At 45.5% G+C, this 26792-nt stretch overlaps 1 protein-coding gene across 1 annotated transcript in view; it reads right to left on the reverse strand.

Moving 5' to 3' along the window:
• Nucleotides 1-549: 549 nt before the first annotated feature.
• Nucleotides 550-26792, reverse strand: part of serpinh2 (serine (or cysteine) peptidase inhibitor, clade H, member 2) — a gene marked incomplete at its 5' end in the record, with an annotated part of 56722 nt that continues 30479 nt past the window's right edge. The window contains one exon of the mRNA XM_083789376.1: nucleotides 550-1095. Within this exon, the coding sequence (XP_083645502.1) occupies nucleotides 784-1095 (312 nt within the window). The 3' untranslated portion in view covers nucleotides 550-783. The remainder of the gene's footprint in view (nucleotides 1096-26792) is intronic.

Raw genomic sequence — 26792 nt, forward strand, 5'->3', positions numbered from 1 at the left:
CAGTATCTACGTACCGGTATGTCAAGTACGGTAGTGCCTTATGTACAATATTTGTGCGTGAGTGTGCGTATATGTGCGTGTGTCTGTGCGTGCCGTGCGCGTGTGCAGAAGCAGCCATGCAGTGTCAGTAGAGCGGTGAGCGTGGCACGCCGGTGGTGTCACGTATAATCGACACGCCGAACCGCAGCGCGATGTGACATGGTGGTGTCATGGTCGTCACGCTGGGTGTCCCCATGCGGCCCTGCCTGCGTACCAACACTGTCTCTTCTGCTTCCCTGTGAGAGGTACAGTACAAGTTGTACTGTACAACGCTATGAGGCCTGCCAACGGCAGTGGTGGGAAAAGCATACCCACATGTTACTCTATCTTATGTAATATAGTACTTTACTAGTCGTGCGGTACTGGGAGAGGATGGTGTGGTGTGGCGCATTGCGAAACGGGGATAGGCTCCCATGATCTGGCTGATACCGTTTGGGCAGTATTAAAAAAAGGTCTTGAAAGTCATTCAATTGCAACTTCAGAAATGTCCCTGTATATACACTTGTTGGTTTTAAGAAAACAATGTTGCACATTAAACGAATACTCCACAATGAGCTGTATTAGGAGCCAGGAGGACCCAGTGGGGGTATATGCAGTATATTGTGAGTTAGTTATTGTGAGTTAGGCCTAGATTAAAGAGGTTATTTCAATCGGTGCACGTGCGCACGGCACTAGTTAAACAAATCCACAGCAAATCCATAGCCTGGGACCAAAGAGCCCGTGCATGGGGGGCCCTCCTGGCTCCTACAGCTCGTCGTGGAGGGCCTCTCCCTCTGCGTGGTCCAGGGCCCCCATGAGCAGCAGGGCCCCGCTGGCGTTGTCCCGCACCAGAGCGATGAAGGGGTGGTCGGCGTAGAACATCTTGGGCCTCTGGTCCACGCTCTCGTCCTCCAGACCGTCCGCTCCCGCCGCGGCGCCGGGCGCCAGCTCCAGGGAGGCCCAGTGGAGGACCGCCTCCAGGTGGAGCTCGTTGGCTCGTTTTGACGACGACACCCCCGAGAAGTCCGCCGTCTTCCGGTCCCAGGCGTCGCTCAGGCCCAGCGCCGACAGCGCCTCCTAGAGGGGGAGAGAGAGAAGGATTAAGGGGACGACACAGCAGTGTTGATTGAAACTAGTGGAGAAGAGATCCAGAAGAACTAAAAGACAAGTCATTGTATGCTTGGTTGCATCTGCCACTATGACGCCATCAAGGCCAGCTGCCAAAAATACATTATTTTTAGTCGACAAAATCAACTGTAGATTATTTAGTCGACTAAAACTAGACTACTAAAGCATTATACTGTAGATGACTGAAATATGACTAAAACCAAATTAAATTTGACTCAAAAGACGGACTAAAACTAAAAACAACACTGCTTCACAAATTGATGGAAGAGTTCTGTTTCGGTTACATAATAATACCGACTCTTTTTGTGCCCTCTACTTATTAGGAATCATAGATTATATATAGTTTGATTATTTTGTATGTATATCATATATTATGATTATCCTTATTTAGAATATTATTTTCTTTTCTTCTCATCCTGAACGTTCATCAGTGAAGCTGTCATAATGTTTGCACCACGCATAACAGTAATATCATATAACGTTCATCAGTGAAGCTGTCATACTGTTTGCACCACGCATAACAGTAATATAATATAACGTTCATCAGTGAAGCTGTCATAATGTTTGCACCACGCATAACAGTAACATAATATAAAAACGTTCATCAGTGAAGCTGTCATAATGTTTGCACCACGCATAACAGTAATATAATATAACGTTCATCAGTGAAGCCGTCATAATGTTTGCACCACGCATAACAGTAATATAATATAACGTTCATCAGTGAAGCCGTCATAATGTTTGCACCACGCATAACAGTAATATAATATAACGTTCATCAGTGAAGCTGTCATAATGTTTGCACCACGCATAACAGTAATATAATATAACGTTCATCAGTGAAGCTGTCATACTGTTTGCACCACGCATAACAGTAATATAATATAACGTTCATCAGTGAAGCCGTCATAATGTTTGCACCACGCATAACAGTAATATAATATAACGTTCATCAGTGAAGCTGTCATAATGTTTGCACCACGCATAACAGTAATATAATATAACGTTCATCAGTGAAGCTGTCATAATGTTTGCACCACGCATAACAGTAATATAACGTTCATCAGTGAAGCCGTCATAATGTTTGCACCACGCATAACAGTAATATAATATAACGTTCATCAGTGAAGCTGTCATAATGTTTGCACCACGCATAACAGTAATATAATATAACGTTCATCAGTGAAGCTGTCATAATGTTTGCACCACGCATAACAGTAATATAATATAACGTTCATCAGTGAAGCCGTCATAATGTTTGCACCACGCATAACAGTAATATAATATAACGTTCATCAGTGAAGCTGTCATAATGTTTGCACCACGCATAACAGTAATATCATATAACGTTCATCAGTGAAGCCGTCATAATGTTTGCACCACGCATAACAGTAATATAATATAACGTTCATCAGTGAAGCTGTCATAATGTTTGCACCACGCATAACAGTAATATAATATAAAAACGTTCATCAGTGAAGCTGTCATAATGTTTGCACCACGCATAACAGTAATATAATATAACGTTCATCAGTGAAGCTGTCATAATGTTTGCACCACGCATAACAGTAATATAATATAACGTTCATCAGTGAAGCTGTCATAATGTTTGCACCACGCATAACAGTAATATAATATAAAAACGTTCATCAGTGAAGCCGTCATAATGTTTGCACCACGCATAACAGTAATATAATATAACGTTCATCAGTGAAGCCGTCATAATGTTTGCACCACGCATAACAGTAATATAATATAAAAACGTTCATCAGTGAAGCTGTCATAATGTTTGCACCACGCATAACAGTAATATAATATAAAAACGTTCATCAGTGAAGCTGTCATAATGTTTGCACCACGCATAACAGTAATATAATATAACGTTCATCAGTGAAGCTGTCATAATGTTTGCACCACGCATAACAGTAATATAATATAACGTTCATCAGTGAAGCTGTCATAATGTTTGCACCACGCATAACAGTAATATAATATAAAAACGTTCATCAGTGAAGCCGTCATAATGTTTGCACCACGCATAACAGTAATATAATATAACGTTCATCAGTGAAGCCGTCATAATGTTTGCACCACGCATAACAGTAATATAATATAAAAACTTTCATCAGTGAAGCTGTCATAATGTTTGCACCACGCATAACAGTAATATAATATAAAAACGTTCATCAGTGAAGCTGTCATAATGTTTGCACCACGCATAACAGTAATATAATATAAAAACGTTCATCAGTGAAGCTGTCATAATGTTTGCACCACGCATAACAGTAATATAATATAACGTTCATCAGTGAAGCTGTCATAATGTTTGCACCACGCATAACAGTAATATAATATAACGTTCATCAGTGAAGCCGTCATAATGTTTGCACCACGCATAACAGTAATATAATATAACGTTCATCAGTGAAGCTGTCATAATGTTTGCACCACGCATAACAGTAATATAATATAAAAACGTTCATCAGTGAAGCCATCATAATGTTTGCACCACGCATAACAGTAATATAATATAACGTTCATCAGTGAAGCTGTCATAATGTTTGCACCACGCATAACAGTAATATAATATAACGTTCATCAGTGAAGCTGTCATAATGTTTGCACCACGCATAACAGTAATATAATATAACTAATGCTGGGCCGTTATCGGCGTTAACGTGCTGCGTTAACGCGAGAATATTATCGCGCGTCAAATAAATTATCGCCATTAATCTATTCTCAAAGTTGGGTCTAAGAGCTGGGTCTGCATTGACTGCATAAAGCAAGCAAACTAGGAATTTCACTTTGATAGTTTTATCTGGCGGACGCCGGAATTACTCTGTGGGAGGGAGAAGTCCTAACCTAACAGGGACAAGGTGAAATAAATTACTCTGAGAGCGGGGCGGTAACAAATCCTAACCTAACCGGACACGGGTGAAATTAATGAACAGTGCGGCGTGCCACATCAAACGTCAGCATGCAGGACTCTGTGAACCCAGGTTTGCTTCAGGGGAAATTTCTTTACAAGAAGCTTCCCAATGGAAACCTCGACAAGAACAAGGTGGTTTGCACCCTGTGCAAAGCAGAAATGGCTTACTGTAGGAGTTCTTCAAGTCTGAAGTATCACCTAACGCACAAGCATCCCTTTGCGTTGGTTGATGATAGCGAAGCTGCCGGCGGGCCAAGCACTAATATGGCTCCGGGGAAAAGTGTTCGTCAAACTACAATGTTTGAGTGCAACCGTGGCAAGCCCGTCAGCCCAACTCTATCAGCCAAGCTAACTAACCTCCTAGCTCAATGGATTGCCATCAACTGCCGGCCTATCAGTGTGGTTGAAGATGATGGGCTCGAGCTTCTTCTCCAGGCGGCCACAGGCGACCCATCTTACAAACTACCTGCGAGACGAACTATCACAAGGAGAATCCATGACCAGTACGCCGCAGAGAAAGCTGCGAAAGATGAAAAGTTGGCCGGGGCGGCGTGTGTAGCACTGACTGGGGACCATTGGACATCTGTCAAAAACGACAACTACCTTGGCGTTACTGTACACCTCATCGATGTCAGCTGGGAACTTCACTCGTTCGCCTTAGGTACGTTATGTAATTTAAATTAATTTACCACGGTGAAGTTGGTCTCGGGCTGGATACCCAGCCATCCTGGCTGAATATCCAACCTGAAACCAACCCCACCGCGGCATGTAATATTGCTAATTCAGCCTAACATTTACACAGCTTTAGCTAACGTTATCAGGGATCGATTGATTTATTTTACCACCAGCCAACATTATACGTTTGCTAGCTAGCCCCAACAACGCCAGCCTGCTAATTGTAAGTCTCCTATTAATAGCAAACTTATTCTGATCTACTTTGTCTCTCCTATAACGTCAGGTGTGATTAAAACGGAGGAGCGCCACTTTGCAGAAGCTTGTGCCAGACAGTTTCTCGACGTCGCTAATCAGTGGGGCATAGCTGAAAAAATCACCACCATTGGAACCGACAGCGCTCCCAACATGATAGCAGCAGGGAGAATATTACCATTTGAGCACTTGCCCTGCGTTGCTCATCTTGTACAGAGGGCCGTTGTAATGTCACTTCGGGATGGTGGTTTTGATGGTGTACTGGCCAAGTGTCGAAAAGTGGTCGGACATTTCAAACACAGTCCGGCTAACTCAGACGAGCTGAATGCCCAGCAAGCATCCCTTGAACAAGACCAGGAGTCACTCGTGCAAGACGTTCCAACACGCTGGAATTCAACCCTAGCGATGATCACACGTTTGAGGCGCAACAGAGACGCAGTGCACGCAACGCTGGCTCAGCAGACCCACAAGCTGGCCCTCCCAACACATGCTGAATATGAGAAGTTGGCAAAGCTGGAGAAACTGCTGGAGCCATGCAAGTAAGTGTGTGTTGTGCTGTGCTCTATGTGTGTGTGTGTGTGTGTGTGTGTGTGTACACTGCTGTGTGTGTGTGTGTGCACACTGCTCTGTGTGTGTGTGTGTGTGTGGCTGTGTGTGTGCACAGTGCACACTGCTCTGTGTGTGTGTGCACAGTGCACACTGCTCTGTGTGTGTGTGTGTGTGTGTGTGTGTGTGTGTGTGTGTGTGTGTGTGTGTGTGTGTGTGTGTGTGTGTGTGTGTGTGTGTGTGTGTGTGTGTGTGTGTGTGGCTGTGCGGCTGTGCTGTCTGTGTATGGCTGTGCTGTTTGTTTGGGGCTGTGCTGTCTGTGTGTGGCCGTGCTGTGTTTGGGGCTGTGATGTCTGTGTGTGTGTGTACTGTCTGTGTGCTATGCTCTGTGTGTGTGTGTGTGCGCGTGTGTCCTGCTGTGACATTGTGGCGTCGTTTTTGGTGTCAATTCACCCCTCTTAATGTGTGTGTGTGTGTGTGTGTGTGTGTAGGTACGTCACTGAGCTCCTTGGTGGGGAAAAGTATGTCTCCTGCTCTGTCGTTTTACCTGCCCTGTGTCATCTCCTGCGAGCAATGAAGATCTCTGATGATGATCCTGCCTACATTGTGCGCTTCAAGACTGCCTTCATCAAAGACCTCAACCAGCGGAGGGAGAAAACAAACCTGGAATGGCTGAAGGTATGTGACACGTACTGACCAGAAGATAACTGTATTGGCTGACCATTATAGACCGTTAAGCCAGAAGATTGATAAATGGATAGATGAATGAGTCATGAAGAAATATGGAGGATTTTGAAAGTTACATTTTCTTCCATCAATCTTTATTTTATTTTTCATCAAAAGGTGGCCACTGCTCTGGACCCACGCTTCAAAGATCTCAAATGCCTGCCCAGAGCAGAGAGGGAGCCAGTGTGGGGAAAGCTGAGTGACTTGGTGAGGGCAGAAGAACCTGCTCTGCAGCCGCCCAGGGAGGAGAACCCTGAGCCACCTCAAAAGAAGACAGCCCTACTACTGATGGGATCAGAGTCAGAGTCAGAAGACGAGATACCAGTAGTAGACAATGTTGTAGAGAGGTACAAGGTAGAGCCCAGTGCCAGTTTAGATCAGTGTCCACTGAAGTGGTGGTCAGAGCACACTGCTGTTTATGGTAAGATGGCCCACATTGCCCAGAAGTACTTGGGGACTCCTGCCACAACTGTCCCATGCGAGAGACTGTTCTCTTTAGCAGGCCACATTGTACAGAAAAAAAGATCTAGTTTGTCACCAGACAATGTGAACAAGCTGGTGTGTCTGAGTGACTGGTGGAAGAAGGAGAGGTAGAGGTTGGACTCAAATCATGTACAGTAGGAGAGGGAATAGGAAACCCCAGTACCGATGGAGGTACAGTAGGAGAGGGAATAGGAAACCCCAGTACTGATGAGGTACAGTAGGAGAGGGAATAGGAAGCCCCAGGGTTGGGATTGGGACGCCCCACACTGGAGGTGAGTGACTGGTGGAAGAGGTAGAGGTTGGACTCAAGTCATGTCACAAAGCTACTGACTGTAAACAGTTCTTCATCACCTCTAGGTTTACAGTTTAATTAATGTCATATCCCAGAAAAGGGGGTTGTTCTTGCACCCACTGTTCCAAATTGCCTGTATGGTAACGTGTTTATGGTTATTCGTGTTTAACTGAATAAACAATGTATAACACACGTACATCGTATTGAACATTATTATATTTTCATTACCAATTATGATAGGGCTCCTGGTCTAATGGGCCACGTGGCCCGTTCAAGGATTTACTTCTGGTCATTATTTAGGTAGCGCACACATATTTTCAATGCCTTCGGCAGAGTTCAAATGAGCCATTTTAATCTAGATTAATCTAGATTAACTCCAGAATTGCAGTGAGATTAATCTAGATTAAAAAAATTAATCTATGCCCACCACTAAATATAACGTTCATCAGTGAAGCCGTCATAATGTTTGCACCACGCATAACAGTAATATAATATAACGTTCATCAGTGAAGCTGTCATAATGTTTGCACCACGCATAACAGTAATATCATATAACGTTCATCAGTGAAGCCGTCATAATGTTTGCACCACGCATAACAGTAATATAATATAACGTTCATCAGTGAAGCCGTCATAATGTTTGCACCACGCATAACAGTAATATAATATAACGTTCATCAGTGAAGCTGTCATAATGTTTGCACCACGCATAACAGTAATATAATATAACGTTCATCAGTGAAGCCGTCATAATGTTTGCACCACGCATAACAGTAATATAATATAACGTTCATCAGTGAAGCTGTCATAATGTTTGCACCACGCATAACAGTAATATCATATAACGTTCATCAGTGAAGCTGTCATAATGTTTGCACCACGCATAACAGTAATATAATATAACGTTCATCAGTGAAGCCGTCATAATGTTTGCACCACGCATAACAGTAATATAATATAAAAACGTTCATCAGTGAAGCCGTCATAATGTTTGCACCACGCATAACAGTAATATAATATAACGTTCATCAGTGAAGCTGTCATAATGTTTGCACCACGCATAACAGTAATATAATATAACGTTCATCAGTGAAGCTGTCATAATGTTTGCACCACGCATAACAGTAATATCATATAACGTTCATCAGTGAAGCTGTCATAATGTTTGCACCACGCATAACAGTAATATAATATAACGTTCATCAGTGAAGCTGTCATAATGTTTGCACCACGCATAACAGTAATATAATATAACGTTCATCAGTGAAGCTGTCATAATGTTTGCACCACGCATAACAGTAATATAATATAACGTTCATCAGTGAAGCCGTCATAACGTTTGCACCACGCATAACAGTAATATAATATAACGTTCATCAGTGAAGCTGTCATAATGTTTGCACCACGCATAACAGTAATATCATATAACGTTCATCAGTGAAGCCGTCATAATGTTTGTTTGCACACACCGACTCAAATCAAATCAAGTCCCCCCCCCCCCCCCCCCCCCACCCCCCCAATGTGCCTCGGCGAAGAAGAGGAGGAGTAGGAGGAAGGGCTCGGCCGATGCCACCTCGCCGGCGAACAAAGCGATGCGATGGTTGGGAAGCAGCAAATTAATAATTTAAAGGAGCGACGCCACTGCGACCTCAGTGGCCTCAAGTCGCTTCGCCTGCCGATATGATGCGGCGGGTGACAGGTACTTTATCCCGCGTTGAGGGCCACTCACAGTGACAGGGCTGCACCGCGAGGGGCCACAGGTGAGATATCGAGAGCCCGTTGTTGCGTGTGTGAGCGCGGGAACACCGGGGGGCCGAGGATAAAGAGGAAAGGGGGCAAGACAAATGATCGAAAGGTCTTTTGTTTTTCCTCGCAATTTCTTCTTCTCGCCCTCTTTTGATTAGCTGTATGGTTCGGACCGCAGCTGTAATTAGAGCTTATTCCCTGAAGCACCCGGGCGGCGACGAGGCGTCTTGAAGAACTTCTATAGGGGTTGACAGACACCCCCGGCGAGGCGCACGGCACAATCGTGCTTTGGTTTTAACCCATTTTGAACGGGAACCCATGTTGGTGTTGGCATCATGTTATGCTTTAGCTATTGAAAAATGGCAGATCTACAAGCTACGAGCTTGTAGGTCTGCTATTTTTGATTTTTTTTTATCTCAGGTCAGAATGGGTTGATGATCAGACCAGTGTGTGTCCAGTGGAAACGTCGTATGAATCTGATCTCAGGTCAGAATGGGTTAAAGCGGCGGGAGGCTGAGAGTACTGCAGCGTGTGCGTTGTGTGTAAAAACAGTTATCAGCAGTGGTGGATTTCTTTTTGTTTTGATTTTAATTTAAGTAAATGTATCAATACTGCAATACAAAAATATGTCTGTTACAAGTTAAAAGTCTGCCTGTTACGAGTAAAACTACAAAAGCATTGGCATTCAAAATGTACTTAACGAGGCACATGACAGCAGGTTAATATCTGAATACTGACATAGACCCCACGGTTGATTCCAAACATGCAAACATGACCCGCTTTAATTACCTCAGTTATTAGTATAGCTTAACAGACGCACTTCCACTCTCACCTTCAAGTCAAGTTGTTTCATGAAAACCGGTAGCTTAAATATCACATACAGTGTAGCAAGCTCCATACTCTGTTGCGATGCAACAAGCTGCAGGGTTGGCTATATTTACACCTTCGCTTTTAACCACTTTAACCATTATATGTTTAAACGTTAAACTACTGGAAAAAATAGCACATTTAGCACACAAGAGATTGTTTTTAGCTCAAATATTTGCTTCTGGGGCTCGGTGTACACAATAATTCTATGGGTTCTTAAAATTAAAACGTTTGAGCACCATGATGCACCGATATAGAAACATGGGTTTTCTATTAGATAGGATTCAAGAAGACATTTTGTAGAATCGGGTTCTCAGGTCTTAACCCATTCTGGGCGGAAACCCCTTTTGGTGTTGGCATTATGTTATGCTTTAGCTATTGAAAAATAGCAGATCTACAAGCTCGTAGCGCGCCACCGAGTGGCGCGCTACGAGCTTGTAGGTCTGCTATTTTTGAAAAATCGAAGAACGACCGACATAGAAACATAGTTTTTTTAAGAAAACTGTGGGTTAATGGGTTAATGTATATGGGGGAACAAAAGTAAACATGAAAAGTTTAACCCATTCTGAACGGGCACCCATTTTGGTGTCGGCATCACGTCATGCTTTAGCTATTGAAAAATAGCAGATCTACAAGCTCATATCGCGCCACCGAGTGGCGCGATACGAGCTTGTAGGTCTGCTATTTTTTGAAAAATCGAAGAGCGACTGACATTTCTAGAATCTGATCTCAGGTCAGAATGGGTTCATCAGACCAGTGTGTTGTCCAGTGGAAAACCTGGTATGAATCTGATCTCAGGTCAGAATGGGTTAAATAAGGATATACCGTACGAGGTTTCTGCCCGACAGCAACCATTGCAGAGGAGTGGAGGCGGAGGCAGTGCAAAGCGTCCCCCCTCGGAGAGGAGAACACGTCCAGCTGACTGGAACCCATTATCATGTCCTCATTAGACTAGACGCTACGCTGCACTGTAAAGCAGGCGCGCATCGTGACTCAGGGCTGATGAAATGCACTCTGCCCTCCCACTAGTTTAACCCATTCTGACCTGAGATCAGATTTTAAAAATGTCTTCTACATCCTGACAGCTTTCCATTCTAAAGCTTTCGACATTAACATCGTAAAGGGACACGCCGCCTGGGGGGAAAGGGGGCTGTAATCTAGTATTAAAGCTTGAAGCGTCTCTTTTGACACTTTGCTTCGGAAAGGGAGCCAGCGAGTACAGTACACATTATTAGAAACCCTCTTTATTTTATGTTGCTGGGGGGATCGTAAAGCCCACAAAAACCACGTTTACTGTTGCAAATGGCTAATACTACCCGTGTTATATGGCCTAATTATGGCCGAGCTACACCGCTGTTTTCTTAAACCCGCTACGAACAAAACCCTCCGCGTTCCACTTCTGGGGATGTCATTATAGGCATAACGATTTGCGTACTGTGGAGGGGAAAGTATGGACCCCTGGGGGACTCCAGTCAATGGAGTATGTAAGGGTTTAAGTTGTTAAAAGAAAATAGTGAAATAATTGTGTCATCCCAAGTTCCCAACGGAGGGGAAATAACCTTTCTGCATTCACCCAGCATGATGGCTTGCACAGACGAGTGCTCGCTGTCGTGCTCAGGAAGGAACGCGACATTCTAAATCCTACACGGCTTGTGTATATAACCGTACCCCACGTCTGTGGCCAACGCGGGAATGCCTCTCGCCTACAACAACTGCTTCTGTGGCCAACGCGGGAATGCCTCTCGCCTAAAACAACCTCGGACAGTTTATTTTGGTCGATAAAGTATAATTTCAAGCGAACTTGAGCCACGTGAGGCACCACCGAGCGAGCTAAATCTTTGACCTCGCCGCAAAGCGGGTGACTATAGGGCTATAGTTCCAAACATCGCTCCTATGGCTGGAACTATATCCCATTGAGATAGAATGAGCACTTCCACATTCCATTGTTACAACGGGAGTCAACGCTAGTGTCGCCACTCTCTTACTAGATTACTATGCCTTGCACAATCCGTGCATGGTTTGGGACGACGCCTCAGGGTCCATGACGCCTCAGGGTCCATGACGCCTCAGGCTCCATGACCTTCTGACCTTCTGATTCCCAGATGGCCTCTCTACCCACTCTTCATATCGTTGTCACGTGCCAGGGCAAGGTTATTATAGTTAACTAAAACTAACAAATTAACGAAAACTAATAATCATTTTAGTTAATTGAAGAAAGAAAAGAGTTAAGTAAAAATAAATATACGAAAACTAACACCGGGGCTCCACCGGGCGCGTCAGCGCCGTGTCTCCTCTGTCACCGTCAGGGAATGTTCCCTTTTTAATCAATGAAGGGTGGCTCCACTGCCCGGTGGAGCCCCGCCGTTACTGGAACAGTATTGTGTGTTTACAAAACTAACTAAAACTAACTAGAATTATAGACAAAATGCCCTTAGTTTTAGTTTAATTATAGCAGTTGTTTGTGGATGAAAACAAATTAAAACTAACTGAATTAGTTCAAATCAAAACGAACTAAAAACTATAAACTGAATTGAAAATTCCCAAACTATTGTAACCTTGGTGCCGGGACGCGTGGTCTCCCTCAGCGTGCTCGCTCACGAGGCTGCGCGGGCCGCGTGGTCTCACTCAGCGTGCTCGCTCACGAGGCTGTGGTCTCACTCAGCGTGCTCGCTCACGAGGCTGTGGTCTCACTCAGCGTGCCCGCTCACGAGGCTGCGTGGTCTCACTCAGCGTGCTCGCTCACGAGGCTGCGCGGTCTCACTCAGCGTGCTCGCTCACGAGGCTGCATGGTCTCACTCAGCGTGCCCGCTCACGAGGCTGCATGGTCTCACTCAGCGTGCTCGCTCACGAGGCTGCGTGGTCTCACTCAGCGTGCTCGCTCACGAGGCTGTGTGGTCTCACTCAGCGTGCTCGCTCACGAGTCTGTCGTCTCACTCAGCGTGCTCGCTCACGAGGCTGCGTGGTCTCACTCAGCGTGCCCGCTCACGAGTCTGTCGTCTCACTCAGCGTGCTCGCTCACGAGGCTGCGTGGTCTCACTCAGCGTGCTCGCTCACGAGTCTGTCGTCTCACTCAGCGTGCTCGCTCACGAGTCTGTCGTCTCACTCAGCGTGCTCGCTCACGAGTCTGTCGTCTCACTCAGCGTGCTCGCTCACGAGGCTGCGTGGTCTCACTCAGCGTGCTCGTTCACAAGGCTGCGTGGTCTCACTCAGCGTGCTCGCTCACGAGTCTGTGGTCTCACTCAGCGTGCTCGCTCACGAGGCTGCGTGGTCTCACTCAGCGTGCTCGCTCACGAGGCTGCATGGTCTCACTCAGCGTGCTCGCTCACGAGGCTGCGCGGTGTGCATTCGAGGAATCATTACAGAAGAACAACAACGAGACCGAGCCCAGGCGCTCGCTCCCTCTGTCTAGGCTACGTACGGAACGCCCTGCCCCCCCCCCCCCCCCAGACCAACATTTATCCAATTGGCTCGGGCAAAAAATTGCTCATCACGGCGCGTTAGCACTGTTTACCCCTCCGTCTGTCAGGGTTAGGGACATGGCGGCCTCCAGTTCAGGGTGGATTACGACTTGGGGCGCCAGTGGTGGAAATGAACCAAGTACATTTACTCAGGTATATGTACAATTTCTCAATACTTTCGTTTTACTTGACTCCACTACGATTCTTTGAAAACTTTTAAGTTACTAAAGTTACTTTGTAGGTTTGGATTATTTCACTTCAGCCCTAAACATGTATACATTTCTTTCGGCCATTTGAAAATAGCCGATCTACAAGCTCACAATGTGTCGCGATGCAACGCATGTGAGCTTGTAGACCTACTATTTTCAAAATATTGTACTGTATAAAACTGTACTTCTATAACACAGTACAGATGGACAATTTGGCACTGTATACATTTCTGCAAACGACAGATACATTGATTGTTGTTGTTTTTCTTTTTCACGTTTTTTACTTACTTACTTACTTTACTAATACTCTGTTACAAGTAAAAGTCCGGAATTGAGTAAAAGTCCGTAATTGAGTACTTGAGTAAAAGTACAAAAGTATTGACATTAAAATGTACTTAAAGTATGAAGAATTTCAAGTTTTCAAACGTATAAAAATCTTTTGAAAATAGCAGATCTACAAGCTCACATAGTGGTCAATGTATATTTTGTAATAATAATCAAAATCTAGAAAGTAACTAGCCACTAAAGTAGTGGAGTAAAAGCACAATATTTGCCTCCGAGATTGCCTCCACCACTGATTTCCAGATGCAGACCACGTCAACTCAATAATACATTTCCATATCAGTGGTTTTCAGGCCAAGGACGTCTTACATTAGAGAAAGACGAAGCAGGGATATGCCCACATTGTTTTCAATTGTGTCGGACATTAAAGTAACCTTTTCATAGATTTCATGGATAGCTTCGTATAGATTTAGTTTGACAGCACTGTCAGGTGTTGGATTCACGATAATGTGTATTTTCTGACATTTATACCCACTTAGACATAGACCGTCTTCACCAAACCTCTTTGAAAAATGCCTATTTACAAGCTCTCTCGCTCACAACACTGATGTTATGACACAAATTTGTCTGCCCCCCCCTTTAGTAACTCTGAGGACCCCCCCCCCCCCCCCTAGTTGTCCCAGACCCCATGTTGAAGACCCCTGGTTTAGCCCATTCTGAACGGGAACCCATTTTAGTGTCAGCATCATGTTATGCTTTAGCTATTGAAAAATAGCAGATCTACAAGCTCATAGCGCGCCACCGAGTGGCGCGATATGAGCTTGTAGGTCTGCTATTTTTGAAAAATCGAAGAACGACTGACATTTTTAGAATCTGATCTCAGGTCAGAATGGGTTAATCAGACCAGTGTGTGTCCAGTGGAAACCTCGTATGAATCTGATCTCAGGTCAGAATGGGTTAGAATACAATTGATTCCCACCCTAACTGGAATGCCGCCGAGTCATCAGCACCGCGATGATCAACGCACCGCGGCGCCCACCCGGCATGTGCGCCCGCTCAGCACGGGGCCACATGCTCGGCTATAGCACCCTGCTCCCTTTGCGACATTGTGACGTAACTGTATTCGGGAGGGTTTGCAAGAAATGGAAATTAAAAAGAAACGGCGATAATGTTGTGTGAATTTGCCATCATCCTGTGCTATCCCTCCCCCCCCCCCCCCCCCCTCTCTCTGCCCATCAGACCTGATATAACATGTACGCAGCGGATGTCGCACGTCTCTAAAAACCGCCGATCTACAAGCTCACCACGCGGCACATTGTGAGCTTTGGCACGTCGGCTATTATTTTGGATGTGCAAACGCGCGGTACATGAATCAGGCATCGGTCTCAGACAGACATCTGGTTCCTCACATGTGCTCCAGTGTGCCATTGCTCAATGGCCGCCCGCGCCATGCTCTGCTGACCTAAATAGGAGTGACATTCAGCGGGCGAGGGAGGGAGAGGTGTGTGTGTGTGAGCGCGCGCGCCCACATGTGTGTGTGTGTGTGTGTGTGTGTGTGTCTGTTGGGGGGGGGGGGATTCGATGGCTCAGGGGATGAAGTGGAAACTATAAATAGCGGTATATAGAGTTCTCTCTTTCTTTCTGTCTTTCTCTCTCTCTCTTTCCCCTCTGGTGAAGGGCAGGCTGTGATGGGGGGGGGGGGGGGGGGAGGTCTGTGGCCAGAGAGAGAGAGAGAGAAACTTAACGATCTTGGCCTGTAGGTCACTGGCTAAAATACCCTCATTGCTCTCTCTCTCTCTAGCATGCGCGTACTCGCACGCACGCACGCACACACACTCTCTACACAGTAATGGCATTGGCCTGAGAGCTGCAGTCTGGCTGAATGTCCAGCCGGTGACTAAGACATACGAGCGCGCACGGCGAGAGGACTCACTCAATCATGGCTAATGAGGTCGAAAAGGTCATCAAATATTTACGAGAGCACGCGCACACACACGCACACACACTCCCCCAGTATACAGTGTGTGTCGGGGGGGGGGGGGGGGGGTAGCTGTCTTTGACATCGCTACCACCGCCTTGTACAATATGAATTAATCACATTTAAAATAAAGCCTTTGCACCGATGATGTGCACCGATATCTCAATGAAAAAAGCGGAGGCCGCTTTGGCATGTAAATGTGGTTAAAAAAGAACATGGCCTTGCGGGGATGATGAAAGCGTGCGTCGTCGTGTGCGTGTGATGGAATGGGATGTAAAGCTGTAGTAGACGAGCTAAAAAGCCTGTCGCGTCAATGGGATCGCTGCCTGGAGGGAGGTGTTGTCCATGAGCAGGTTGAGTGAACGAAGAGGCTTTGAAGCCCAGACAGGTGCACATGCACTGTAGCTGCACGCTGGTGCACCGTGCCCCACTGCAGAGGAGAGAGAGAGAGGCTGGTTTTAACCCATTCTGACCTGAGATCAGATTCATACGAGGTTTCCACTGGACACACCAGGGGGGCAGTCAGCCAGATATTTCGTGAAGCCTCATTTGAAATCGGTAGTTCATATAATGGCCTGTTGTGGCGCTGGGCTGGACCCAAAAAGCCCCATAGCTCCATAGAGGCCCATGTATTTTGGCCCAACTTCACCTAGACTGTATTACCTTAATAAACATGGTCATGAATACTTTCTTCTTCCAGTCACTAGTTTAAAGTCTCATTTCTAATGTCATAATATTCTTTTTGGAAAATTATGGTCCCATTAATTAAAAAAATGACCATAAAGAAAAAAAAACATCGCGTATGTTCTGAGGGGCGTGGCTACCGTTACAGTCTATGATCGGGATTCCCCTCCCACTCGAGTCAAAATAAAAACCAACGGAGAAGAAGGGGGGAAGTCCCGCCTCGTTGTCTGGGCAGCCAATGGCCAGCTGGTCCAAAACGGAGCCAGCCAATGGCCAGCTGGTACCAAACGGATCTAGAAAGATGGCGATTTACAGTGCAGGAATAACAGGCTTCATTTTACGTCCATGTTAGACCCGGCGAACGCTTTGTCCATATTTTTTACAGTCTTTGGGACAAACACTGGTCTGATTTAACCCATTCTGACCCGAGATCAGATTCTAAAAAATGTCAGTCGCTCTTCGATTTTTCAAATTTTTTCAAAATAAATTTAAAAAACTCGGTGGCGTGCTATGAGCTTGTAGATCTGCTATTTTTCAATAGCTAAAGCATGACATGATGCCGACACCAAAATGGGTTCCCGCGCAAAATGGTTTTAACGGCGTTGAAAGGGACCAATAGTGGAAAAAGTACTTGCATGTTTTACTTTTACGTAAAAGTATCAATAGGCCTATAGCCGCCTACTGCAATCTAGAACTACTCTGTTACAAGTAAAAGTCTGGGTATTCAAAATGTACTTGAGTAAAAGTACAAAGTACCAGTATTGGTACAAAAATTTGAATGTACTCATTATGCAGATTGTCCCATTTCAAGTTTTCAAATGTTTGCAGTAAATACCTGATACATGATTTGTCACGATCCGAGTTGGCTTTGTCCGCGGGCGTAACCGTCTTTAAATAAATACTTAAAGGGGGGATGACACGGCCCTCGGGAGCTAATAATGCTATTAAAACTAGCATTTTGGATTATGACATCAGGTCGGGATCGCACAATTTGACCAATGAAATTGATCTTGTATCTGGACTAAGGGCAGAGCGCCTCTGGGCTCTGCGAGTTAGCAGTCCTGGTGGCTATCAACTCATGCTAGTGGTTTTGGTGTCAGACTTAGCTTCATAATTGTTGAAAGTGTCAACCAAAAAAAATTTTTTCACTGGAAAATCTTCGTTACAATGACATTGAGTTGACGTGTAAGTTTTACGGTAAACTGTTGCGTTTTTTTTTTTTTCGCGTGACGAGTTCCATGCTCTCCCCGTCTCCCCCGTCTCCCCCCGCTGACATGGCCTCAAACACGGCTAAGTGCTGAACAGGGCTCCGTGCTGGAGCCCTGGAGCTTCACATGAGGTTACCACTGCCTGTCTAGCGCCACAGCGCCGGGCTAACCTGAGCCCTCTCTCCCTCTCTCGACTCTCTCTCTCTCTCTCTCTCTCTCACACACACACACACACACACACACACACTCTGTCTCTCTAATGATTAGGCCAGTTGCTGTATAGTGTTGTATAGCCTATCTGATCAGCGATCACCAGGGAGCAGCGACAACACACACACACACACACACACACACACACACACACACACACACACACACACTCACGTCTCACACACTGCGTCTTGCATCAGCCTTCAGCGCGCATATGGACTGCCTTACGCACCGCCAGTCTCTCCCTCCGTATCTCTCTCTCTCTCTCTCTCTCTCTCTCTAATAAGAATAATAAAACGCATCACAGCGCGACAACATGTGAAGATTAGATATATTCGAAGAAACTATAGCATTTAGGAACCACTGGAAAAAATAACAAGTATCCGTGCGCAACTATAGGAGCTCTCCAATAGCCACACTCAGGCCCAGGCTATACGTCCATGGATCTTTTACAAAACGCTTTGTGCGTTTGGGCCTTTCAGCCACACGCAAACGGCGTTTTTGGCCACTCAAACGGAGGTTTTGGAAACGGATAAATAAGTGGAGATTTTCGAAAATATTTGTTTCAGTGGAGCTGTGTAGTCATGCGAAACGGAGCTTTTGAGAAACGATGATGTCACCGCTTATTAGCGCATATCATTTTTACTATAATTAGGCAATAATATGCAGCCCATTGACTGCATGTCACTCTGCCTACATGCTGACAATGTGCGCACGTTGTATTAGCCTACATTATAACGTGACATTTATTATACAGCTCGAAAATATAGCCTCTCTGCAAGCTCACAACTGGTTGTGGACACTTCTATAGGTCTGACTCTGCTATTAATTTCTGTACCAAGTCGCCAGAGCAATGGTAAAGTGTCTATCATTTTTTAATTATATGGAGAGAAAAGTCGAGAGTCGGGATCTGGAGATTGCTGACAGACAATGAAAGAAACATATACTCACTCACAATTTAGGTGGCTTTAGGTGGTACTTATTCCTTCATTAAAAAATATGATTGGCACCTCATAAGTGTAAATATAAAATCCAATATAATATAGCCTACAATTGAAACCTGCTACTGCAGTGATTTTATCCTGTGTTCAATGCGTTGCTGCGTTTGTGTGTGGACATATATCTCTGTCGTATGGCCAGGGATTTCTTCTAAAACGGAGGACGAAAATATCCGTTTTGCAAAAGATCCATGCACGTATAGCCTGGGCCTCAGAAGGCATGTGATGTCTTCGTCTAATGAAACGATCATCTCATTAATCATTGACATAGCGTTATTTAGGCTATAATGATCAACTTGTATGGGTGATCATTTTATGTATCACCCATATACATCGGAGGTACCATCTTCCCTCACAAGAACATCCATAAGCTCACGTGGCAGTCACCTGATGGTAGGACCATCAACCAAATCGACCACATTATCATCAATGGTAAATGGCGCAGGTCACTGCAAGATGTGAGAACTTATCGGGGAGCAGATGCCTTTAGTGACCACTACCTAATCGCTGCCACCATTAAACTCAAGTTGAAGAAGTCAATCCCACAAGGCCACCGGCAGAGGAAACTGGACATTGCAAAACTCCAGTATCCAAACAAAAACAAGGAGTTTGTGTTGGAACTCAGAAACCGCTTCAGCACACTAGAGGCTTCTTCTGAAATCATAGAAGAACCCACCATAAGCAGTAAGTGGAATGCCATCAAAAACATATACACTGAAACGGCAAAGAAGGTCCTGGGCTTCAAACAAAAAGGGGCCAAAGAATGGATATCGGCTGACACTTGGCAGAAAATCGAAGAGAGAAAGCGGTTGAAGGCAAAGGCTCTGAACACCAAGTCCCAACGACTCCTCGAAAAAGCCAACACGTCCTATAAAAACAAGGACAGAGAGGTAAAGAGGAGTGCGAGGAGAGACAAAAGGGTCTTTGTTGAACACCTGGCAAGTGAAGCTGAGAAGGCTGCAGCCTACGGTAACTTGGGCACAGTGTACAAGATAACCAAGCGTCTCTGCGGCAAATGTACAAACCAAACTGCCCATGTTATGGACAAGAATGGCAACATCTGTACAACAGAGCGTGAGCAAGCAGCCCGATGGGTTCAACATTTCCAGGAAGTACTCAACCTCCCTGAGCCAGAACAACCAGCCAACATCACAACAACTTACAATATCCTGGACATCGACATCAATCCCCCTGACTCTGCTGAGATTAAAACCGCCATACAGTCCCTGAAGAGTGGCAAAGCATGTGGCATTGATACCATCCATGCCGAGATGCTGAAGGCCGACATTGTTACAGCAACACGAGTGCTGACAGACCTCTTCCAAAACATTTGGAATAGTGACACCATCCCTGAAGACTGGTCCAAAGGTCTTATTGTCAAAATCCCAAAGAAAGGCAACCTCAAGAACTGTGACAACTGGCGTGGAATCACACTTCTATCCATTCCAAGCAAAGTATTCTGCAGAGTCCTGCTCAACAGGATGGAGACAGCCATTGACACCAGGCTTAGACAGGAGCAAGCGGGCTTCAGAAAGGGAAGAGGATGTACAGACCAGATCTTTGCACTGCGAAACATAATAGAGCAGTGCCTAGAATGGAACACACCCCTCTATATAAATTTCGTGGACTTCAGGAAGGCTTTCGATAGTGTCCACCGAAACACCCTCTGGAAGATACTGCACTCCTATGGGATACCACCAAAGATTATATCCATCATCAAAACATTCTATGAACATTTTGAGTGTAGTATCATCATGGGAAATAACCTCTCTGAGACGTTTCCTGTGCAGTCCGGAGTGAGACAGGGGTGCATCATCTCTCCCATCCTCTTCCTTGTTGCTATTGACTGGATCACCACCAACACCACAGCTGACAGACCGAGAGGCCTCCAGTGGACCCTATTCTCCCAGTTGGAAGACCTTGACTTCGCTGACGATCTTGCTCTCCTATCCACAAACCACAACAACATGCAGACTAAAACTGACAGGCTTAACACCTTCGCCAGACAGGTCGGACTCGGTATTAACACCTCAAAAACACAAGTGCTGTGTGTGAACTCCACCCCCACACAACCCATCCTTGTCGATGAAAAACCACTCGAGTTTGTGGACGATTTCACTTATCTGGGCAGCCTTATCAGTAAGGACAGTGGGGCATCAAAAGACATCAAAGCAAGGCTGGGAAAGGCCCAGGGTGCCTTCTCCCAACTCCGATCCATCTGGAGATCAAAGCAATACAGCCTTAAAACAAAGATGCTCCTATACAACAGCAATGTCAAGTCTGTCCTGCTGTATGGATCTGAGAGCTGGAGAGTGGTCAAGACAGACACAAGGAAAATAGAAGTATTCCATAACAGATGCCTCAGACGTATATGTCAGATCTTTTGGCCGAACAAAATATCAAACAATGAACTGTACAAACAAACAGGGAGCCGGAGCATTACCAAGGACATTACACACAGACGCCTGAGATGGCTAGGACATGTACTGAGGATGGAGCAGGACTGCATCACAAAGGTGGCTTTAAGATGGACACCACCAGGAAAAAGAAAACCTGGGAGGCCCAAGACCACCTGGCGCAGAACTGTGACGCAGGAGCTGGAACAGATGAACCTGTCCTGGGGAGAGGCGCAACATGCTGCCAGGGATCGAATGAAATGGAGAGTGCTCATTGAAGCCTTATGTCCCATTGGGGACGAAGAGGAGTAAGTAAGTAAGTAAATATTCTATTAACTCAAGGTAATTAATGCTACAGCTCTGAATATAAATGTCGGAACTGGTGTAAAATGGAGAATAAGTCTGTTGCAGTGTTGCGCACTGAAAACCAGAACAGGTACGCTCGCCCCTTTTCCAACTCACCCCCACGAAAAGTGAAGAGCGGTCGCCCTGGGATTTCGAAAAGTGAAGGCGGCTTGCCCCAAAGCCATGAATAGCTCGCTCCCAAAGTGTGGTTATCTCGCCCCACAGCGTGGATATCTCGCCCCAAAGCACAAATATCTCGCCCCATGTTTATTTCATGTTTATTTTACCTTATTTCTCATATTAGAACCTTTAGAATCAATGTTGTTTGTCAAAGGAGAACATTTAGAACCAGTTTGTTGTTGTTGGTCAAATGAAAATGATGCATGGTACCCAGGGGGCAAACCACCCTTTTTTTAGGAAACCTGCATTTGCCATGACCTCAAAGGTTGTCCACCAGAAATAATATCTCATAGGATCACAACCTATATGGACAACCCGGTCAATTTCTTTTGCTGGAAATCAGAAAATATAGGTTTGGCACTAACTTCTGAACCAGATGAGCTAGAAATGCAAACTTGGTGTCTATTTCATGGTTTCTGACCATGAGAGACTCAATGGAATACCTATTTTTTATTATTGGGTGTGTCTGGACCCTTATTGTGCATATTTACAAGATGGTGACTACCCGAAACGTGAAACGTGAAAAAGAAAAGAGACATTGTCTCTTTTCTTTTGCAGCCATATTGACAATATGCAAGCTCAAGGATATATGTCCCTTCTGGGCCATACATTAGCCAATGGATTAATATTGCTTGTGTTTGCCAAAACAGTCAACACTCAGAAATCATGGTAAAGCACAATTTCGATATGATTAATTTTGACAATTTAGATATTATTTCTGGTGGACAACCTTTGAGGTCATGGCAAATGCAGGTTTCCTAAAAAAAGGGTGGTTTGCCCCCTGGGTACCATGCATCATTTTCATTTGACCAACAACAACAAACTGGTTCTAAATGTTCTCCTTTGACAAACAACATTGATTCTAAAGGTTCTAATATGAGAAATAAGGTAAAATAAACATGAAATAAACATGGGGCGAGATATTTGTGCTTTGGGGCGAGATATCCACGCTGTGGGGCGAGATAACCACACTTTGGGAGCGAGCTATTCATGGCTTTGGGGCAAGCCGCCTTCACTTTTCGAAATCCCAGGGCGACCGCTCTTCACTTTTCGTGGGGGTGAGTTGGAAAAGGGGCGAGCGTACCTGTTCTGGTTTTCAGTGCGCAACACTGCAACAGACTTATTCTCCATTTTACACCAGTTCCGACATTTATATTCAGAGCTGTAGCATTAATTACCTTGAGTTAATAGAATATTTGATATACATAAAATGATCACCCATACAAGTTGATCATTATAGCCTAAATAACGCTATGTCAATGATTAATGAGATGATCGTTTCATTAGACGAAGACATCACATGCCTTCTGAGGCCCAGGCTATACGTGCATGGATCTTTTGCAAAACGGATATTTTCGTCCTCCGTTTTAGAAGAAATCCCTGGCCATACGACAGAGATATATGTCCACACACAAACGCAGCAACGCATTGAACACAGGATAAAATCACTGCAGTAGCAGGTTTCAATTGTAGGCTATATTATATTGGATTTTATATTTACACTTATGAGGTGCCAATCATATTTTTTAATGAAGGAATAAGTACCACCTAAAGCCACCTAAATTGTGAGTGAGTATATGTTTCTTTCATTGTCTGTCAGCAATCTCCAGATCCCGACTCTCGACTTTTCTCTCCATATAATTAAAAAATGATAGACACTTTACCATTGCTCTGGCGACTTGGTACAGAAATTAATAGCAGAGTCAGACCTATAGAAGTGTCCACAACCAGTTGTGAGCTTGCAGAGAGGCTATATTTTCGAGCTGTATAATAAATGTCACGTTATAATGTAGGCTAATACAACGTGCGCACATTGTCAGCATGTAGGCAGAGTGACATGCAGTCAATGGGCTGCATATTATTGCCTAATTATAGTAAAAATGATATGCGCTAATAAGCGGTGACATCATCGTTTCTCAAAAGCTCCGTTTCGCATGACTACACAGCTCCACTGAAACAAATATTTTCGAAAATCTCCACTTATTTATCCGTTTCCAAAACCTCCGTTTGAGTGGCCAAAAACGCCGTTTGCGTGTGGCTGAAAGGCCCAAACGCACAAAGAAATGTGCGTTTTGTAAAAGATCCATGGACGTATAGCCTGGGCCTGAGTGTGGCTATTGGAGAGCTCCTATAGTTGCGCACGGATACTTGTTATTTTTTCCAGTGGTTCCTAAATGCTATAGTTTCTTCGAATATATCTAATCTTCACATGTTGTCGCGCTGTGATGCGTTTTATTATTCTTATTAGAGAGAGAGAGAGAGAGAGAGAGAGAGAGAGAGAGAGAGAGAGAGAGATACGGAGGGAGAGACTGGCGGTGCGTAAGGCAGTCCATATGCGCGCTGAAGGCTGATGCAAGACGCAGTGTGTGTGTGTGTGTGTGTGTGTGTGTGTGTGTGTGTGTGTGTGTGTGTTGTCGCTGCTCCCTGGTGATCGCTGATCAGATAGGCTATACAACACTATACAGCAACTGGCCTAATCATTAGAGAGACAGAGTGTGTGTGTGTGTGTGTGTGTGTGTGTGTGTGTGTGTGTGTGTGTGTGGAGAGAGAGAGAGAGAGAGAGAGTCGAGAGAGGGAGAGAGGGCTCAGGTTAGCCCGGCGCTGTGGCGCTAGACAGGCAGTGGTAACCTCATGTGAAGCTCCAGGGCTCCAGCACGGAGCCCTGTTCAGCACTTAGCCGTGTTTGAGGCCATGTCAGCGGGGGGAGACGGGGGAGACGGGGAGAGCATGGAACTCGTCACGCGAAAAAAAAAAAACGCAACAGTTTACCGTAAAACTTACACGTCAACTCAATGTCATTGTAACGAAGATTTCCGACCGATTTTTTTTATTTTTTATGATAATTTCACCTAGTATGACGCAGAAAGTTACCTCAAAACAGGTAGCCTTTAGTGCGCTAGCCACTCAGCTTGACTATATGCTAGGTCACGTCAGAGCCTGAGATATAGTCACGTGTCGTTTCAAATCGTTTTCATTCAGACCACGTGATGTTCCTTATCAGCAACGTTAATCTCGGGCCGTGACATACCCCCTTTAAAGAAAATCCTATGGTCAGAATGCATTGCATTTCATTTCCTGGGCCGTTCGTTGTTCTGAAAGGGGGAGGGACTGCGCCGCTCTATAGTAGGGCATAACAGTATAGATAATAATAATAATAAAACTTTATTTGTATAGCACCTTTCATGACATGAAATGCAGCTCAAAGTGCTTTACAGAACAATAGATAGGTCTCTGCCCGACGATATACAGATTGGCGGCGAATCGAGGCGATTGCAAATACCGTGACGCCCAACCGAAAGACATGCTCTCACTTTAAAAAATAAAGCCTCCCCCCCCCCCCAGTCCACGGTTGATGCAGATGAAACATTTTCCCCGGCTCCCCCAGAGCCATCTCCCCTTTTAACCCCCATCATCCAGCCCGCCGCGTCCAAACCAGCTCCTCAGCCCTGCTCAATCATCAGACTAATTAAATGCAATATGGAGCGCCGCACGCCAGAGACTTGTTGCCATGTTACCCCAGGCCCGGGGTTGGAGGACTGTACCACTGTATGGCATCTCTCTCTGTCTCTCTCCCTGCCTCCCTCCCTCTCTCTCTATCTCTCCCTCCCTCCCTCTCTCTCTCTCTCTCTCTCCCCGCCAGCTTGACAGTAGTGCCTGTAGCGTTCGCTCACAGACAAATGGCCGATCGATGCCCGGCGTCATCAGCAGTCTCAGGCACCCAGCGGCGCCGTATCTAGCATCTAAGATTCATGCGGCGCTGCGTGGCCGCGGTGCTACGCTACGGAGGGGAGAGAGATAAAGGCCAGCCAAAGACCACCTCCCAGAGGCCTTCTTCGTCATGTCCTCCTCGTCACCCCTCCCCCCCACGCCGCGGTGCCACCCATGTGCCCGTCGTGCACCTTGGCTCTGCCGCGGGGCCCTCCGATAGGCCCCGCTCTGCCGTAATGGAACATGACCTCTTATGCCACGATGGGGGATCCTCCATTTTTAAACACGCAAGTGTTTAGAAAAGATTAAGCCAGAGACTTTTTTTTTTTCTCTCTCTCTCTCCTCTTCCTTAAAGGGACATTTCACCGCTGAAAGAAACTGCAGTCACTCAATGTTAATAGTATTTGTAGTAGATCATTTCACAATTTGAAATTTGCACCCTGTGGCCAGAAAGTCTGTGTGTTTGATAAACACTTTGACTATAGGGTTTGACTGGATTGCTGAATTCCTACAATGACCATAATGCCTTGGTGCACTGACCACGTTGTCATGACAAATTAACATGCGGCGTCATGACTAAAATATCCCAAAACACACACACACAAAAAAACCCCAGGAAAGTGTTTCTTGAGTCCTATAAACGTCATTAAAATATGATCTGGTTGGGGGTGAAGTGGCCCTTTAACCCATTCTGAACGGGAACCCATTTTGGTGTTGGCATCACGTTATGCTTTAGCTATTGAAAAATAGCAGATCTACAAGCTCGTAGCGCGCCACTCGGTGGCGCGCTACGAGCTTGCAGGTCTGCTATTTTTTGAAAAATCGAAGAACGACTGACATTTTTTTAGAATCTGATCTCAGGTCAGAATGGCGCCGCCGCCCTGGATTCCATGTTGGCGCTCGGCTAACGGTGCAGCCTAAGCCCCGATTTATATACTTTGTCGTACGATCGGGAGTCGTGCGTGGCGCAAAAATAGCCGATTTACAAGTTCACAACGTGGAACGGGAGCTTAAATTATAGGCATTTATAGGATATGATGGACAAAGCAGGAGTAGCCATGGCTAATAAGCCAGACCGAATCAATCAACCGTTGGCAAAAAAAGAAATGCCTGCCGTATCCTGCGACAGTGTTGTGTGATATTAGTCTGGCTTATTAGCCAGGCTACTGCAGGAGAGGGAGTGTGTGTGTGCGTGCGTGCGTGCGTGCATGTGAGTGAGTGAGTGAGAGAGAGAGAGAGAGTGAGTAGGGAAGCATGCTTTCCTCCTCGGACACATTTGTCTTGGGAGATTTGAGGAATTCACTGCATGGCGAAATCTATTTCAGGTTCCTCCTCCGGTTGGATAAGAAGTGAGAAACCTTGAAATGATCGCCGATGCTTTGGGGTGTGATGTATACCTCGAAGGGTGTGTGTGTGTGTGTGTGTGGGGGGGGGGGGGGGGGGGGACGTGCGCTAGCGGATGAGGGATGGCGGT

This window comes from Protomyctophum parallelum (genome assembly GCF_964188405.1).
Source record: "Protomyctophum parallelum genome assembly, chromosome: 18".
In the NCBI taxonomy this organism is placed as follows: domain Eukaryota; kingdom Metazoa; phylum Chordata; class Actinopteri; order Myctophiformes; family Myctophidae; genus Protomyctophum; species Protomyctophum parallelum.